At 42.7% G+C, this 17,666-nt stretch overlaps 1 protein-coding gene and 1 long non-coding RNA gene across 7 annotated transcripts in view; both read left to right on the top strand.

Moving 5' to 3' along the window:
- Positions 1-3,306: 3,306 nt before the first annotated feature.
- On the top strand, positions 3,307-9,992 carry LOC126995915 (uncharacterized). Its single transcript, XR_007750829.1, has 3 exons — positions 3,307-3,884; positions 6,232-6,790; positions 9,820-9,992. It is a non-coding gene; the product is annotated as an uncharacterized LOC126995915 (long non-coding RNA).
- A 1,889-nt stretch (positions 9,993-11,881) lies between these two features.
- Positions 11,882-17,666, top strand: part of LOC126995914 (probable phosphorylase b kinase regulatory subunit beta) — a gene marked incomplete at its 3' end in the record, with an annotated part of 186,756 nt that continues 180,971 nt past the window's right edge. For 5 of the 6 annotated variants that reach the window (XM_050855809.1, XM_050855812.1, XM_050855811.1 and 2 more), the window contains 1 exon segment: positions 11,882-12,026. In XM_050855809.1, the coding sequence (XP_050711766.1) occupies positions 11,995-12,026 (32 nt within the window). 6 annotated transcript variants of the gene reach the window in all.

The following is a 17,666-nucleotide window of genomic DNA, read 5'->3' as shown; positions in this document are numbered from 1 at the left end:
TAAAGTATATATATATATATATATATATATATATATATATATATATATATATATATATATATATATATATATATATATATATATCTTTACCTAAATGAATAATACAGGACACTGTATACCGTACAACACACAAGACACACAACACAGCACACAGCACACGAGACACCGTATTAAGAAGCAGAGACCAGCACATCAAACCTGCTGTGCTGTGCACTATAGGCTATGCTGAATTTGAAGGCACCAGTCCGGCAGAGCGCGACACCGTTTCTTCTTCTTGGGTGTTTTATGGGGCTAGTTAGGCTGTGGGGCCACAGCCTCTACAGCCCCGTCTGTAGTAGTTGGTATTAGGTGTTTTTTGTTTGCCGTTCTGTCACCAGGGTGGAAGTTAGATCCTGTCGAGTTGCCCCGACTTCTGCAGGATGGTTTGCGTGCACTTGAGGGCTTGGAAGCAAGGCAAGTATAGAGAGGTATCGTCACTCTCATAGAACGTGAGGAACCAAATTTTGAAATGAGCTTTTTTATTAGGACCTCTCGGATGTTTTTTGTTATAAACTACTACAATAAAATAAAATAAGATGTAGATTTTTCGTTATATACTCTATGAAGCAATTGTCGGTGAATAAAAAATATAAATAGAAAAGTTCACGGCATCTCATCCTGGACGATGATTGGCTGGCGTCTCGATAAGCTCCGCCCCTTCCTCGAGCCTAATTAAGCCCCGCCCCATCCTCGTCGTCTGCCCAAACCGACGACTTCACACACCTCACTCTCACCCTGTTTCCTGACCCCAACATTCATTTTTACGAAAAACTGAGACCACCATCATCTTCCTGAGAAAATTCTGCATCACACGAGCATAAAATTGTAACCATAATGTAAAATTACACATACGAAAATCAGAGTTAAATGAAGTAGGGAATACATATTTTCTTGCACTTATTTCCCTTCAACTCCTTAGTACTCAGCTGGTTTTCGACGCATCACTTTTTTAAGCACAGATCCTAAATCTGCATGCTTTTCTGCTTCTGATGATATGTGGTACGTCCCGAGGTAAAAATACGCATAGGGTCAAAATCGCCTCTGAACATAAGCCGAGCCGTGACAGCGTTCATGCGCATCGGCATTTGTTTACTCAAGTCAGACTCGCCGCTCACGCACAGCCCCAAGGCCACGGCTTGAGGTGAGCGGCGAGCACAGAGTTATATTATATTATATATTATAATATATTATAATATTATAATATATTATTATATTATATATATAACTCTGTGGCGGCGAGCCTGACTTGAGTAAACAAAAGCCGATGCGAATGAAACCCGTCACGGCTCGGATTATGTTCACATTACCTCGAAGCAGAAAAGCATACTCAAAGTAGGAAAGAAGTGCAAAATAGGCAGAATTTTCAATTTCGAAGAGGATGGTGGTCTCGTAAAATGAATGTTGGGGTCAGGGAACAGGGTGAGAGTGATGTGAACGAGATTGAGAGACAAGCAATGAGCTATAGGAGTTGCCAACGAGTGATTTCCTTCCGCCTGTATGACGATACCTTCTCTATACTTGCCTTGCTTTGAAGGCCGTGTTGGGGCTGGCAGGTCGTTTGCTCCCGCCGCCTTCAGTGACTCGAAAAGTTCTAATATTTTTATTCCTATTTATCATCGTTAAAACTTAGTTCATTTATCACTACTAATTCAACATGCAAATTATGTAGGAAATAATTTTAGTCCATTTTTCATTGTTGTATTTCTTTTAACGCTGACATGTTGTGAAATTTCACCTCAGGCTGTTATTTTAAGTCTTTCTGGGACTCAGGCGTTTGCACCACATAGCATCTATAGCTGTAGACTAGAGCGACCACAGCCCCGACCAGCGAACACCGTAGTGGCCATGTTGACATCAGTTCGCTACGCCTCCACAATATGGTGGTATTATACAGGTGGGCTTCCCAGACCCATACCAACATAGCAACACAGGAGAGTCCACGGAGGCCATATATATATATATATATATATATATATATATATATATATATATATATATATATATATATATATATATATATATATATATATATATATATATATACACCAGTGCACAACTCGAACTACAACAAAAAGACTCAATGTAGGCTACTTAGTACTGGCCCGATGTACATTTGCCTCTTATGGCCCGATTGCAGAATATTTATATCGGAGGAAGGAGTTCAAGATAAACGAAATCCTTTATGCCACAGTTCCGTTATTTGCCGGTATCGGCCGGACTTTCGATGTTTACTGGGTACCCACTTACCACGCCTGCGGTAACTCAGTTACGGGTGCTCGGAGCCGCGGTAACTTTTGGCCTTACCACGGGTGCGGTAAGTGGTTGATGAATGCAGATTTACCGGGTGGGCGGAGATACCGCGATACTTACTAGACAGAGGTCCGGTAAATGGTATGATGAATCCATCCCGGTAGCCGACGGTGGCCGCCCTTCTGCCGACGGAGGCCCGACGATGATGGTTTGCAGGAATGGGTGGACAGTTCCACAGACTTACATACTATAGACTGCTCGCCAAGGCCCTCCAAGTGAAGCCGGCCGTGCACGGGTGAGCCCAAGGAGTCTTTGGGTGAGCCCGGCCATGCAGTTCATCCCAAACCGACTGACTTCACACAGCTCACTCCCACCCTGTTTCCTGAGCACAAAATTAATTTTTAAGAAAAATGGACACCACCATCATTTTCCTGAGAAAATTCTGCATCACACTAGCATAAAATTGTAACAATAATGTGTAAATACACATACTAAAATCAGAGTTAGGGAAATGAAAAGGGAGTAGACATTTTCTTGCACTTATTTCTCTTGAACTCCTTCGTACTCAGCTGGTTTTCGTTACATCGGTTTTATAAGCCCAGATCTTAAATCTGCATGATTTTTATTTCGATTTGTTGGATTTATTCATAATTCTTCATGGCTGATTCTTTTTTTTTTAGGTTGTTAATAAATATTGTTATCGTTATTAGACTATGATCGAGTACATCTATAATATACATGCTACTTTTTATCGAAAAAATAAATATTCACGTCATTCAGAGAGAGAGAGAGAGAGAGAGAGAGAGAGAGAGAGAGAGAGAGAGAGAGAGAGAGAGAGAGAGAGAGAGAGAGAGAGAGAGAGAGAGAGAGAGAGAGAGAGAGAGAGAGAGAGAGAGAGAGAGAGAGAGAGATTTACATAGATTTACATAGAAAATCAGACCACACAGACCCCATGGTCCAGACTTGGTGGTCTGTCCAAGTGATTTTAAATTAATCAGAAGACTCCTAAACGTTGCATTTCTACTCTAGTTAATATTACGTTGAAGGAAGTGACGGTCGAGCTTATTTTTGAAGGAGTCAATCGTGTTGCACTGGACCACTGATGGTGGAAGCTTATTCCATTCTCGCACTACAACGTTGGTGAAGAAAAATTTGGTGCAGTCTGAATTTACTTGTCTACATCTGAGTTTTACGCCATTGTTCCTCGTGCGCAAAGTGTCATCGATCAGAAACAATGTTGATCTGTCTATATTCGTGAAACCATTAAGTATTTTAAAACATTCGATCAGTTTTCCTCGGAGGCGACGTTTCTCAAGAGAGAACATGTTAAGGGTAGAAAGCCTTTCTTCGTAGGATTTGTTGCGCAAGGAAGGGATCATTTTCGTTGCCCGACGCTGAATACCTTCTAATTTAGCTATATCCTTTGCATGGTGGGGAGACCAAAACTGTACCGCATATTCCAAGTGGGGTCTGACTAAACTGTTGTAGAGCGGGAGTATTACATCTTTATTCTTGAATAAAAAGTTTCTTTTAATGAAGCCCAACATTCTGTTCGCTTTATTTGCTGCATCGATGCATTGCTGTGAGAATTTGAGGTTTGACGCGATTTTGACCCCCAAGTCCTTGACGCATTGAACGCTTTTGAGTTTAACGCCGCGCATTTCGTAATCGAACTTCTTATTCCTCGTTCCAACTTGAAGGACCTGGCACTTGTCTACGTTAAAGGGCATCTCCCATCTATCCGACCAAGCTGAAATTTTGTGCAAATCCTCTTGGAGGCTTTGCCTGTCTTCGTCAGTGAGAACCGAGTTACCAATCTTTGTGTCGTCTGCAAATTTACTGATGCGGTTATTGAGTCCAACATCCACGTCGTTGATGTAAATAATGAAGAGCACTGAGCCAAGAACCGAGCCGTGAGGGACGCCACTAGTGACCGGCACCCACTCTGAGTTAAATCCGTCAGAGAGAGAGAGAGAGAGAGAGAGAGAGAGAGAGAGAGAGAGAGGGCAGAAATAAATGAGAGGTAAAAGTCGATCCACTGTGTGTGTGTGTGTGTGTGAGAGAGACACACACACACACACACACACACATACACACACAGTGGACTTTTTTCTCTCATTTATTTCTGCCCTCAATTAGGCTCGATTGTTCTTCTGTTTACACTCTCTCTCTATCTCTCTGAATGAAGTGAATATTTATTTTTTCGATAAAAAAATAGCATGTATAGATATTATGGATGTACTCGATCATAATCTAATAACAATAACAATATATAATAGCAACCTAAAAAAAGAATCGGACATGAAGAATTATCCAGTAAATCCAATAAATAAATCCAATAATAAAATAATGGAGACAGAGCCTTGATGAAAAACGAACAGCAGGACAAAATGGTGGGAACTTGGGAAGACGGTCAGCGAGGCAGTGACTCAGCATCCAGCACAGCATTCAAGGCTTATCGTCTCCACAGGGCCCATACCGGTACCGCATGGCGACTGGTGAGTCCCGCGCGCTGCCAAGCGACACTAAGATCAACCGGTACCGGTACCAAACAGTGCCGAGTGATCATGAGTCTTCCCGGCACTGGGTACCGGTACCGGGTGCCGGCTGAATCGATTCTTCTCGGCACCTGGTACCGGTACCGGGTGCCAGCTGAATCGATTCTTCTCGGCACCCGGTACCGGTACCAAGTGCCGAGAAGAATCGATTCAGCCGGCACCCGGTATCGTTACCCAGTACCGGGAAGACTCATGATCACTCGGCACTGTTTGGTACCGGTACCGGTTGATCTTAGTGACGCTCGGCGGCGCGCGGGGCTCGCCAGGCGCCATGCAGTACCGGTATGGGCCCTGTGGAGACAAATTAAGCCTTGAATGTTGTGCTGGCTGCTGAGTCACTGCCTCGCTGACCGTCTTCCCAAGTTCCCACCATTTTGTCCTGCTTTTCGTTACCATCATAGCTCCCGTCTCCATTATTTTATTATTGGATTTATTGGATGATTCTTCATGTCCGAATCTTTTTTTTTAGGATACTAATATATATTATTATTGTTATTAGACTATGAGTACATCCATAATAACTACGTATACATATGCTATTTTTTTTATCGAAAAAAATATTCACTTCATTCAGGAGAGAGAGAGAGAGAGAGAGAGAGAGAGAGAGAGAGAGAGAGAGAGAGAGAGAGAGAGAGAGAGAGAGAGAGAGAGAGAGAGAGAGAGAGAGAGAGAGAGAGAGAGAGAGAGAGAGATTTACATAGATTTACATAGAAAATCAGACCACACAGACCCCATGGTCCAGACTAGGTGGTCTGTCCTTAAACCTAAGTGATTTTACATTAATCAGAAGGCTCCTAAACGTTGCATTTCTACTCTAGTTGATATTAAGTTGAAGGAAGTGACGGTCGAGCTTATTTTTAAAGGAGTCAATCGTGTTACACTGGACCACTGATGGTGGAAGCTTATTCCATTCTCGCACTACAACGTTGGTGAAGAAAAATTTGGTGCTGTCTGAATTTACTTGTCTACATTTGAGTTTTACGCCGTTGTTCCTCGTGCGCAAAGTGTCATCGATCAGGAACAATGTTGATCTGTCTACATTCGTGAAACCATTAAGTATTTTAAAACATTCGATCAGTTTTCCTCGGAGGCGACGTTCCTCAAGAGAGAACATGTTAAGGGTAGAAAGCCTTTCTTCGTAGGATTTGTTGCGCAAGGAAGGGATCATTTTCGTTGCCCGACGCTGAACACCTTCTAATTTAGCAATATCCTTTGCATGGTGGGGAGACCAAAACTGTACCGCATATTTCAAGTGGGGTCTGACTAAACTATTGTAGAGCGGGAGTATTACATCTTTATTCTTGAATAAAAAGTTTCTTTTAATGAAGCCCAACATTCTGTTCGCTTTATTTGCTGCATTGATGCATTCCTGTGAGAATTTGAGGTTTGACGCGATTTTGATCCCCAAGTCCTTGACGCATTGAACGCTTTTGAGTTTAACGCCGTGCATTTCGTAATCGAACTTCTTATTCCTCGTTCCAACTTGAAGGACCTGGCACTTGCTTACGTTAAAGGGCATCTCCCATCTATCCGACCAAGCTGAAATTTTGTGCAGATCCTCTTGGAGGCTTTGCCTGTCTTCGTCAGTGAGAACCGAGTTACCAATCTTTGTGTCGTCTGCAAATTTACTAATGCGATTATTGAGTCTAACATCCACGTCGTTGATGTAAATAATGAAGAGCACTGGGCCAAGAACCGAGCCCTGAGGAACGCCACTAGTGACCGGCGCCCACTCTGAGTTAAATCCGTCAATCACTACTCTTTGTTGTCTGTTGCTCAACCAATTCGCGATCCATTGGTGTACTTGACCGTCAATACCTATTTGCTTTAATTTGTAAAGTAATTTATGATGTGGGACTTTATCAAACGCTTTCTGGAAATCAAGATAGACTACGTCCAGTGATTTGGTTACGTCATAAACAGTGAAGAGGTCGTTATAAAAGGTTAATAAGTTTGATAGGCAGGATCTTTTGTTTCGGAACCCATGTTGTGAGTCCCCAATTAGTGAGTGGCTTTCAAGGTAACTCACAATTTTGTCTCTAATTATGCCCTCAAGTAGCTTACCTACAACCGAAGTTAGACTAATGGGCCTGTAATTACCTGGTAATTTTTTGTCTCCTTTCTTAAAAATCGGTGTCACGTTAGCCTTTTTCCAATCTGAAGGGACGATGCCTTGTCGCAAGGACATATTGTATACGGTTGTGAGGGAGGAGAGTATTTCGCTCTTTGTTTCTTTCAGCAGAGTTGGATATACTTTGTCAGGTCCAGGACTTTTATTTGTTTTAAGTGATTTGAGGGCTTTAAGGACTTCATCGGGTTTTATTTCAAGGTTAGGCAATGCATGCTCGGGATTTACATTAGTACTGGTGTTGGTGGTAGTGGTTGGAGGACTGTCTTTATTAAACACCGAGGAAAAGTAATTGTTTAACAGGTTTGCAACGTGTTGGCTGTCAGTTACTAGTGCACCGTCGCTGTTTGTTAAGGGTCCAATTCCACTTCTGATCGCCTTTCTGTTGTTTATGTAACTGAAGAAGGATTTCGGATTATTTTTACAGTTGGCTGCGATATTTTCTTCATATCTACGCTTTGCCTGACGCACTATCTGTTTACTCGTCGCCTGGCATCATTGTAGAGTCTAATGTTTTCGGGCGTGCTTTGTTCTTTTTTTAACCTGTAAAACAATTTTCTCTCCTTGACTGAGTGTTTAATTTCGTTATTAAACCAAGGCGGGCTTTTATTAGTGTTAATTCGCTTCTCGCACAAGGGGACAAATGTGTCCTGCTGAGTGAGTAAGTGATTTTTAAAGCTTAGCCAGGCGTCCTCTACATTGCCATCATCTGATAGTTGCATATCTATTAGTTTTCGTCGGATTTCTACGAAGTTGGCTCTTTTGAAATTGGGCACCTTTACTTTATTTTCAGTCACCGATGTTTGAGCTCTAATGTCAACACGCACTAGTTTATGATCGCAGGAACCGAGGTGTTCTCCTACCGTGACATTACTGACTAAGTTATCTTGGGTCTCTATAACAAGGTCAAGTATGTTATTTTGTCGAGTTGGTTCAGAAACCATTTGGCTTAGATAATTTTCCTCTAAAAATTCGATCATTCTATGGGACTCACCTTCTGTACCCGACAATGTCGCCCAGTCGATATGGGGGAGGTTAAAGTCTCCTATCAGTGAGTCGCTGTTATTAAGTGACTGCCTTAAGACGCTATACATTTCAAGATCGGCATCGAGTGATTGCCCCGGAGGCCTGTAAGTGACAGATATATTTAAATTGACTTTTGCAGTGTTTACTCGCACGCACAAATGTTCAACGTTACTGTTTCTTGGTGTTTTGTCAGTGGGTTGTAAATGGCTTTTGACAAAAAGGGCGACACCACCACCTCTACGGTTTACACGATCATTGTTGAAAAATCTGTAGCCATCTATGTTGTATTCGGAACTTAAATCAATATTTGTGGTGTCGATAAATGTTTCGGTTATAGCAATTATTCGGTTATGGCAATTATGTTTCAGTGCGCTACGCGCATTGAAACTAAGGACTCTTAGGTTATCTTGAGGCTTGGTAATAGAGGTGGTGGTACTGGAGGGTTCAGTGTTACGAGTTTGTTGTGGTGTATGGTGTCTATTTACACTGGCGGAATGGAAGGACGTGGCTGAGAGTCGTTTTTTGTTGTTCGGGCGTTACGTACGGCGTCGTTGAGGAAAACAGAGAGATTTACATAGATTTACATAGAAAATCAGACCACACAGACCCCATGGTCCAGACTTGGTGGTCTGTCCTTAAACCTAAGTGATTTTACATTAATCAGAAGACTCCAAAACGTTGCATTTCTACTCTAGTTGATATTAAGTTGAAGGAAGTGACGGTCGAGCTTATTTTTGAAGGAGTCAATCGTGTTACACTGGACCACTGACGGTGGAAGCTTATTCCATTCTCGCACTACAACGTTGGTGAAGAAAAATTTGGTGCTGTCTGAATTTACTTGTCTACATCTGAGTTTTACGCCATTGTTCCTCGTGCGCAAAGTGTCATCGATCATAAACAATGTTGATCTGTCTACATTCGTGAAACCATTAAGTATTTTAAAACATTCGATCAGTTTTCCTCGGAGGCGACGTTTCTCAAGAGAGAACATGTTAAGGGTAGAAAGCCTTTCTTCGTAGGATTTGTTGCGCAAGGAAGGGATCATTTTCGTTGCCCGACGCTGAACACCTTCTAATTTAGCAATATCCTTTGCATGGTGGGGAGACCAAAACTGTACCGCATATTCCAAGTGGGGTCTGACTAAACTGTTGTAGAGCGGGAGTATTACATCTTTATTCTTGAATACAAAGTTTCTTTTAATGAAGCCCATCATTCTGTTCGCTTTATTTGCTGCATCGATGCATTGCTGTGAGAATTTGAGGTTTGACGCGATTTTGACCCCCAAGTCTTTGACGCATTGAACGCTTTTGAGTTTAACGCCGCGCATTTCGTATTCGAACTTCTTATTCCTCGTTCCAACTTGAAGGACCTGGCACTTGTCTACGTTAAAGGGCATCTCCCATCTATCCGACCAAGCTGAAATTTTGTGCAAATCCTCTTGGAGGCTTTGCCTGTCTTCGTCAGTGAGAACCGAGTTGCCAATCTTTGTGTCGTCTGCAAATTTACTAATGCGGTTAATGAGTCCAACATCCACGTCGTTGATGTAAATAATGAAGAGCACTGGGCCAAGGACCGAGCCCTGAGGGACGCCACTAGTGACAGGCGCCCACTCTGAGTTAAATCCGTCAATCACTACTCTTTGTTGTCTGTTGCTCAACCAATTCGCGATCCATTGGTTTACTTGACCGTCAATACCTATTTGCTTTAATTTGTAAAGTAATTTATGATGCGGACTTTATCAAACGCTTTCTGAAATCAAGATAGACTACGTCCAGTGATTTGGTTACGTCATAAACAGTGAAGAGGTCGTTATAAAAGGTTAATAAGTTTGATAGGCAGGATCTTTTGTTTCGGAAGCCATGTTGTGAGTCCCCAATCAATGAGTGGCTTTCAAGGTAATTCACAATTTTGTCTCTAATTATGCCCTCAAGTAGCTTACCTACAACCGAAGTTAGACTAATGGGCCTGTAATTACCTGGTACTTTATTGTCTCCTTTCTTGAAAATCGGTGTCACGTTAGCCTTTTTCCAATCTGAAGGGACGATGCCTTGTCGCAAGGACATATTGAATACGGTTGTGAGGAGGAGAGTATTTCGCTCTTTGTTTCTTTCAGCAGAGTTGGATATACTTTGTCAGGTCCAGGACTTTTATTTGTTTTAAGTGAATGGAGAGCTTTAAGGACTTCATCGGTTGTTATTTCAAAATTAGGCAATGCATGCTCGAGATTTACAATAGTACTGGTGTTGGTGGTAGCGAGAGGAAGACTGTTAGTATTAAACACCGAGGAAAAGTAATTGTTTAAGAGGTTTGCAATGTGTTGGCCGTCAGTCACTAGTGCACCGTCGCTGTTTGTTAAAGGTCCAATACCACTTTTGATCGCCTTTCTGTTGTTTATGTAACTGAAGAAAGATTTCGGATTATTTTTACAGTTGGCTGCAATATTTTCTTCGTATCTACGCTTTGCCTGACCTACTAGTCTTTTTACTCGTCGCCTGGCATCATTATAAAGTCTAATGTTTTCGGGTGTGCTTTGTTCTTTCTTTAACCTGTAAAACAATTTTCTCTCATTGACTGATTGTTTAATTTCGCTATTAAACCACGGTGGGCTTTTATTAGTGTTAATTCGCTTCTCGCACAAGGGGACGAATGTGTTCTGCTGAGTGAGTAAGTGATTTTTAAGGCTTAGCCAGGCTTCCTCTACGTTGCCGTCATCTGATAGTTGTATTTCTGTTAGTTTTTGTCGGATTTCTACGAAGTTAGCTCTTTTGAAATTGGGCACCTTTACTTTATTTTCAGTCACTGATGATTGAGCTTTAATGTCGACGCGCACTAATTTATGATCGCAAGAACCGAGGTGTTCTCCTACCGTGACACTATTGATTAGGTTATCTTGGGTGTTGGGTCGTTATAACAAGGTCGAGTATATTATTTTGTCGAGTTGGCTCAGAAACCATTTGGCTTAGATAATTTTCTTCAAGAAATTCGATCATTCTATGTGACTCGCCTTCTGTACCTGACAGTGTCGCCCAGTCGATAATAAATTATGGGGGAGGTTAAAGTCTCCTGATATCAGTGAGTCGCTGTTATTAAGTGACTGCCTTAAGACGCTGTACATTTCAAGGTCGTCATCGAGTGATTGCCCGGGAGGTCTGTAGGTGACAGATATATTTAAGTTGACTTTTGCAATGTTTATTCGCACGCACAGAGAGAGAGAGAGAGAGAGAGAGAGAGAGAGAGAGAGAGAGAGAGAGAGAGAGAGAGAGAGAGAGAGAGAGAGAGAGAGAGAGAGAGAGAGAGAGAGAGAGAGAGAGAGAGAGAGAGAGAGAGAGAGAGAGAGAGAGAGAGAGAGAGAGAGTTTTCTTTACAGAAAATTTATTTAGGAATTTCATCAGACGGCATTAAGATAATAATAAACTCTTTTGGGTACCGGTACCGGTACCGGTACTAACGGTACCTGTTTTTTCGGTACCGGTACTACCGGTACTCAAATTAACGGTACCTGCCCATCCCAAGCGGTAACTCACTTGCGGGTGCTCGGAGCCGCGGTAACTTTTGGCCTTACCACGGGTGCGGTAAGTGGTTGATGAATGCGAATTTACCGAGTGGGCGGAGATACCGTGAAACTTACCAGCCACAGGTCCGGTAAATGGTTTGATGAATGCGTTAATGGGCAAGAACGCAGAAAAAAAAAATCTTAGGATCATTTGTTTTAAGGCTGTGGTACAGTACGGTTCGGAATTTTGCTAAATTTTCCGTACTTGTATCATACCGTACCGTACATTAGGAAAAATATCGTACCGTAATTCCGTACCGTACTTTTTATCAAAATTCCAACCGTACCGTACCGTATTTCTTACCGTACCGCAGTGCTGGCCTTGGTGTCACTGCGCACCCAGCTGGCAGGGGCCCTGACGTCACTCACCAGTGGTCGGTCAGGGGTTGTATCGACGGGTGGGGCGGTGAGACCAAGGCTGCAGACTCTCCTTGGGTGAAATGGAACGGCCTACCTCAGACGCTTCGGACAGGTTAGATTGAGTGATAGGGACATTGAAAGGCTTATTTATTTATGAAAAGGGTTAAAAAGCTTGAATGAAGCCTGAATGCGTGTGTGTGTGTTTTGGGCTGGATCTGCATTTCATGTCCGTCTCGGGTCATGTCACTTCACCTGCCTTGACATCTGTCTTTGATAATGGCTGTACCAACAAGAAAATACACAGGACTCCATGTCAAGAGGGTAAAGAAGCCTGTACATGTGGTGCCATCAACACGTAGGTAAACAAAACCCATTTTATGTTAGTAACCCATCAATTTTAGTTTTCATTTAAAAAACAACTTTTGTATGGGAAATCCCTGTAATAAGTGAAGGAAAACAGATAAAAGAAAAAAACCGTCATCTAGCTATGTATTAAATTAAATCGAAAATAATACTCGCTAAAAGTAAATCCCTTGTGTCTCGGAACTCATTTGGTATATAAAAAATGTTGACATTGAGAGAAGGGCAAGGGCTGCGGAACACGGCTCCCTCCCTCCTGGCACTGTTTGCCTTGGCAGCACTAAGTGTGGCACTGCCCGGCCTACCAGAGCCATGACCACCCTCGCCGTACCCACCTAGTAACTATGCCTTACTGAACAGTCCTAGTGTGTAGAGTTTCATTGCTGCTGAATGTTGCGTTGCCCCAAGTCAAGGTCGTTTGCTCCAGTAATTGTGTTTGTATTATTGTTAGTTCACATACTATCACTGTTTGAGGCAATTATTTAATTTATTGCTGCTCCCTGTTTTTACTTCCATTTGATAGTTTTCAAGTTCATTTGAGTGTTTTGAAACATCTTCAGTGTTTTGGGGGGGCTGGATTGTATTGTGCAAATGAATGATAACCATAATATGACCATGTCAGGGTTGTCTTCCCCCCCCCCCCCCTGTTATGTTACTTACTGGTTGATATTGAATTTATGGTTGAGTGCATATATTACCTAAGAAGCGATACAAGGCATTACAGGTCAAAAGAAGGTCAGGTCAGGTCATATTTAACCCTAGAACACTAACCTTAGAAAAAGTCACACCACTACTAACCATGGGTACATCATACCCGATTTTGAAAAAAAAAAAAAAAAATTAAATGTAAAGTTTTAATGGAATAAAGTTACATGAAGGGACTTCAAACTTTGTATCTTGACTTAACATTAAGAAGAACTGAAAAACGTATTGTTTTGGTATGAAAATCAGGTACTGAAAAATGTTACTAAAAATAGGAAAAATGTTCAAAATTTCAAAAAAATTTCATAAAAAATTATCATCCGATGGCTTCCAAACTTCTTGTATGGCCTCCCAGGTCCTGTGATCCACTGCACAGGTGATCACTAAAAATCGTAAACAATATCCTAGGGACATGTACAACACCCTGTATCACCAACCATGGGTATGCCGCACCCGAATGTAGGCCTACAACAAAGGTGAGCAGAGAGAGCGAGACAACGTGACCTTCCCCTACACTGTCAAGCGGGCACATGAAGCTACTGAGGAGGTGGGTACCCTCAGAGCACCGGAACCATACACAATGGCAATGACGTCATTCGCTTCGGGTACCTCATACCCATGGTTAGCGTTCTAGGGTTAATAAGTATTTTTTTTTACAATGAATTGGGTGATGTGGTTTTGTGCTGCACCATTGCTGTCATTGTCAGTGGAGTATTCTACGGTGGTGGTCCATGGGTTTCTGTTTTCTACGGCCACACACCCATTTCATTTTCATCTCAACTCTTATATCCTGTGGTAGTATTCTACCGTAAACATATGTAGTGGCCACTCTAAAAAGTTGCCTAAAAAACGTAAATGTCATGTATCTTAAAAGTTTATTCATTATAGTAATTTCCAATGCACAAGCAACATGCCCCAACTTTTGGTAGTATTATTCTATTGTTTGCCCATACTCACCCCTCGCAACCAAAATTGGCTAGGGGGCCATTGAGACTTCGGGGAATGCAGTGGTAAACATGAAATGCATTGCAAATGCATAGTTTTTGAGTTATGGGGGGGGTTGAAAAATACCCTAGGTGTAGGGAAATTCCTTACAATTACTTAGATGTAGGGAAATTTCATACTACATTCCGGGGTTTTTTACAGCATACAGAAACCACGCAATTTCACTCACTCTCTATACCAAAGGGGGTTTCGAGGGGGGCGAAGCTCCCCGTTACAGCATTAAGATCAATGAAGCATCTAAACAGTAAGTAATTTACGTCATAGGAATCTTGCAACCGTCATATACGAATATATATTTACTTACTGGCAGCACGTACAAACGCGTGAAGCAGGTTTGGTATCACGTACGAACGCGTGAAGCAGGTCCGAATGCAGGTTACTTTGTTCAATGTCCCTCAGTTAGCTGTTCGGTTGGGGTATTTTAAGAGGGGGGGGCGCAGTCCCCCCTTGGTTAGCAGGGGGGTTGAAGGGGGCGAAGCCCCCTCGTTAGCAGGTCGTAAAGTTCGGTTGGAGTAGTTTAAATATGCTCCCCCACCCAAATACCCCGAGTTCACGTGGGTCCCCCAAGATCGTTGGGGGAAAGGGATTAATTCGGCTTCTTCTTTACTTTTAAGTACTTTGTTTTTTTAACTATGATATATGGAGGCGTATTATCGTATTCTGGAGGCGCGGAGTCAATATCCACAATCGCCTTGTATACTGGGAATACGAACCCGTGAAGCAGATTCAAAATCCGGTCAGTAAGGATTCACGTGTTCGAACAGCTCGGGCAGGAGGTTCGAGAGCCTGCACTTCCTGTACAACCCGCAGTACTGTTTAAGGCGCGGTGTTGGACGGATCCCGGCTAGCCGGTGGTTTTACTTGTGTCAGTGATAAACAATGAAGATACACTGTGTTTGGTGCCATGGACTCTGCTTGGAGGACAGAAACCTTGTGATGAGGTGACAACCTACTAGAGAGGGCATGAGTGTGGTGTAGGCGGTTTATGTGAGCACAGATGGCCTCCAGCGCCACGCCAGATGGTGAGGTGAGCATTATTTGGTGGGTTCACTACGCTTCTCTCCCAAAACAAGCTTGGGGATCCAGTGAGTGCTTGGTTTCCATATGGGAAACACTAAATTCGTCGCAAACGCTTATTTTAGTGGTGGTGGGAGGAAAAATTCCCTAAATTTAGGGAATTTCCCTAGATCTAGGGATTTTTCATTCCCCCCCCCCCCACTAAAAAAATACGCGATTGCAATGGATTTCGTGTCCCCCCACCCGAAACCCCGCATTCCCACCAGGTCCCCAGGCTTGTATTGGGGGGAGGGGGGAGTATGGGCAAACACTAGAATTTTACCCAACTTTTTTACTTCTCAGTCATGTATTTATACAGTAAACCCTCAATTTAACGGACTCACTTACAACGGATTTTGGACATAATGGACTAGGTCAGAGGGTCAGAAATCTATGGGGATTGAATAGTTTTTGAACCAACCGCGCCCGGTAACTACAATAACGTCTGCTAGCCACCTTGCCCTCCTCCCTTTATCTGCAGTCCCATCCTTCGGTTACTGTAGGCTTTTTCAGCCCACCTGATGAAATATTTTCCGCCTTGTGGTTCCCATTCAAATCAATGTATTTACATCACAAGAAAGTCTTATGCATCAATCCAGGACGTAAATGTAATGGAAAATGGCCAAGTGTTTGTGAGCGTTGGTACTGACGCAGCTTGAGGGGGGTTAAGTTAGGTGTGGGGTGGCGGAAATACGGTGAAAACACACAGCACAAGATGGGACAGGGCAGTGGCGGGGGTGCCCCACTATGCGGACCGGTGTTGTGAGTAATACCTCCTCGCAGTAATAAGTTGTTATCCTGTCCACAACACATGCCCACTGAGGGAATACATAGCAGGAAAACATGAATTTTCCCGGTTTTGTCCTAGTTTGTCCATTTCTGATCTTTGTGAGCAGTGAGTGAAGAAAGAAACTGTAAGCAAGTTGAACCTCTCTCTGTGAGCTATTTTGCGGCTGCGGTGGTGGGTGTATAACAGGCATTGAAAAGTCAATCATTTAATGATTTGTGACATAAACAGTCAGCAGATTTCATAACACACCGAAAACTACACACACACTCACAAAAAGTTTCATCCGCCAGTTTGAGATGGGCGCACTCGTAAAATTTTACCAATATCTGTAACAATACAACACCCCATTGCAAGGCCCCACTGCCAACCTGGCAGCCTCAGTACCTTAAGGTCCGTCGCCAGGTGTGTTGTTTGGCTATACAGACAATGTGGAGACAACATACATGATAAAAATCTCTATACCTATGTTTATTATGTTCATCGGTATTATTATACGTATTAAAAAATTTCCGCCTCTTACATATAATGGACTATCGACATTAACAGACTAGGTTCCCCCACAATTAGTCCGTTATATTGAGGGTTTTACTGTACCTCAATAAATGTAGGGTAGACTATTAAGTTCACCGAGTCATTTTTTTTCCCAGTGCAAACACTGGGCCAACACCTCCACCCACCCATACCTGTGGGCGTCTCATGTCGCTGTGGAGGTACAAATCTCATCAGCTGAGCGGCCAGCAGCCCCTGAGGGCTTGCTTAAGGTGGCTGTTTGATCGTTTCCGTCTTAATATAGCTCTCTTTTGTTAAATTTTGAAGGTGACCTAATGTTCAGAAATTGTGAAATCATCTGTGAAAATGGTGACTTTACATAGTTGGTGACTCTGCCCTGGGGACATTATAAAATTTGTTTTCCTCCCCATCAAGGGGAAACTTCATGAAACATTTTGTTACTGAAGGACTTATTTTCTTCATTTAAAGGTAAATATTAAACCACTTGCATGTGTCTGCCCTTAGATGTGTATTCGGAAGTTTCAAGGCTCATCTTGGAAAGGTAATCAGACTTGGCTAGTGCATTTGAGGAAACCTCTGGATTGCCAAAAAAGGTGTTCCTACTGTAGGGTACTGAGGATGCATTTTGAACAGCCAATGAGCCTTCATGATATCAAGGAAAGTTTCTGTAAATGGGGAATCTTCCTTTTTAACCCTGATGCAGTGGATAAGACACCCTTCCTGAGGAATCAGCTTATCCCTATTGATGACAATGATTTGTCCATTCCACTCCCAAAGCCCTACATTGATGTTGAAATAAAACGGATCCCTTGCCTGAAGGCTGTTAACCGTTCTTAAGCTGCGTTTTACTTTTTAAAGTAGTTGGTGTTAAGTGTAAGTTTAAGGCGCGAACTGTTATCTCACTCGTCACAGGGCCGGTGTTATCGTGGCCTGCTTCACAAGTTGATTGTAGTAGGTGAGATAACACAATAGCCTTTATTTAAGTGAGGTGTGGCCGAGCGGTAGCCGTTGTAAGTTCACTTTAGTTCACTTTAGTTCTATCTCTCACAGGGTTATTAAAAGGTTTAATGTATTTTAAATATATAAAAAGTTTTACACAAAGTTTACAGTTTACGTGAGCAGTCGTACGCACACCCCGAGCAGTGATCTGCTCGGCCCGCCACACACTGTCTTCTGCTGGCTTCTCCCGGCTGCAAGAATAATCCGGTGCCAAAGGCTTGTTGAATCAGCACTGTTCCCACGGCAAGGAGCACCTCCTAAGCACAACCTAGCACCTATGTGGTATTAAACATCCTGTGCGCGGCACTGCCATGGTGTTGTGACATACAG

The sequence above is a fragment of the Eriocheir sinensis genome, chromosome 9 (assembly GCF_024679095.1).
Source record: "Eriocheir sinensis breed Jianghai 21 chromosome 9, ASM2467909v1, whole genome shotgun sequence".
In the NCBI taxonomy this organism is placed as follows: Eukaryota; Metazoa; Arthropoda; class Malacostraca; order Decapoda; family Varunidae; genus Eriocheir; species Eriocheir sinensis.
Note: the sequence above shows the minus strand (reverse complement) of the source record. Positions and strands in the feature narration are given on the sequence as shown.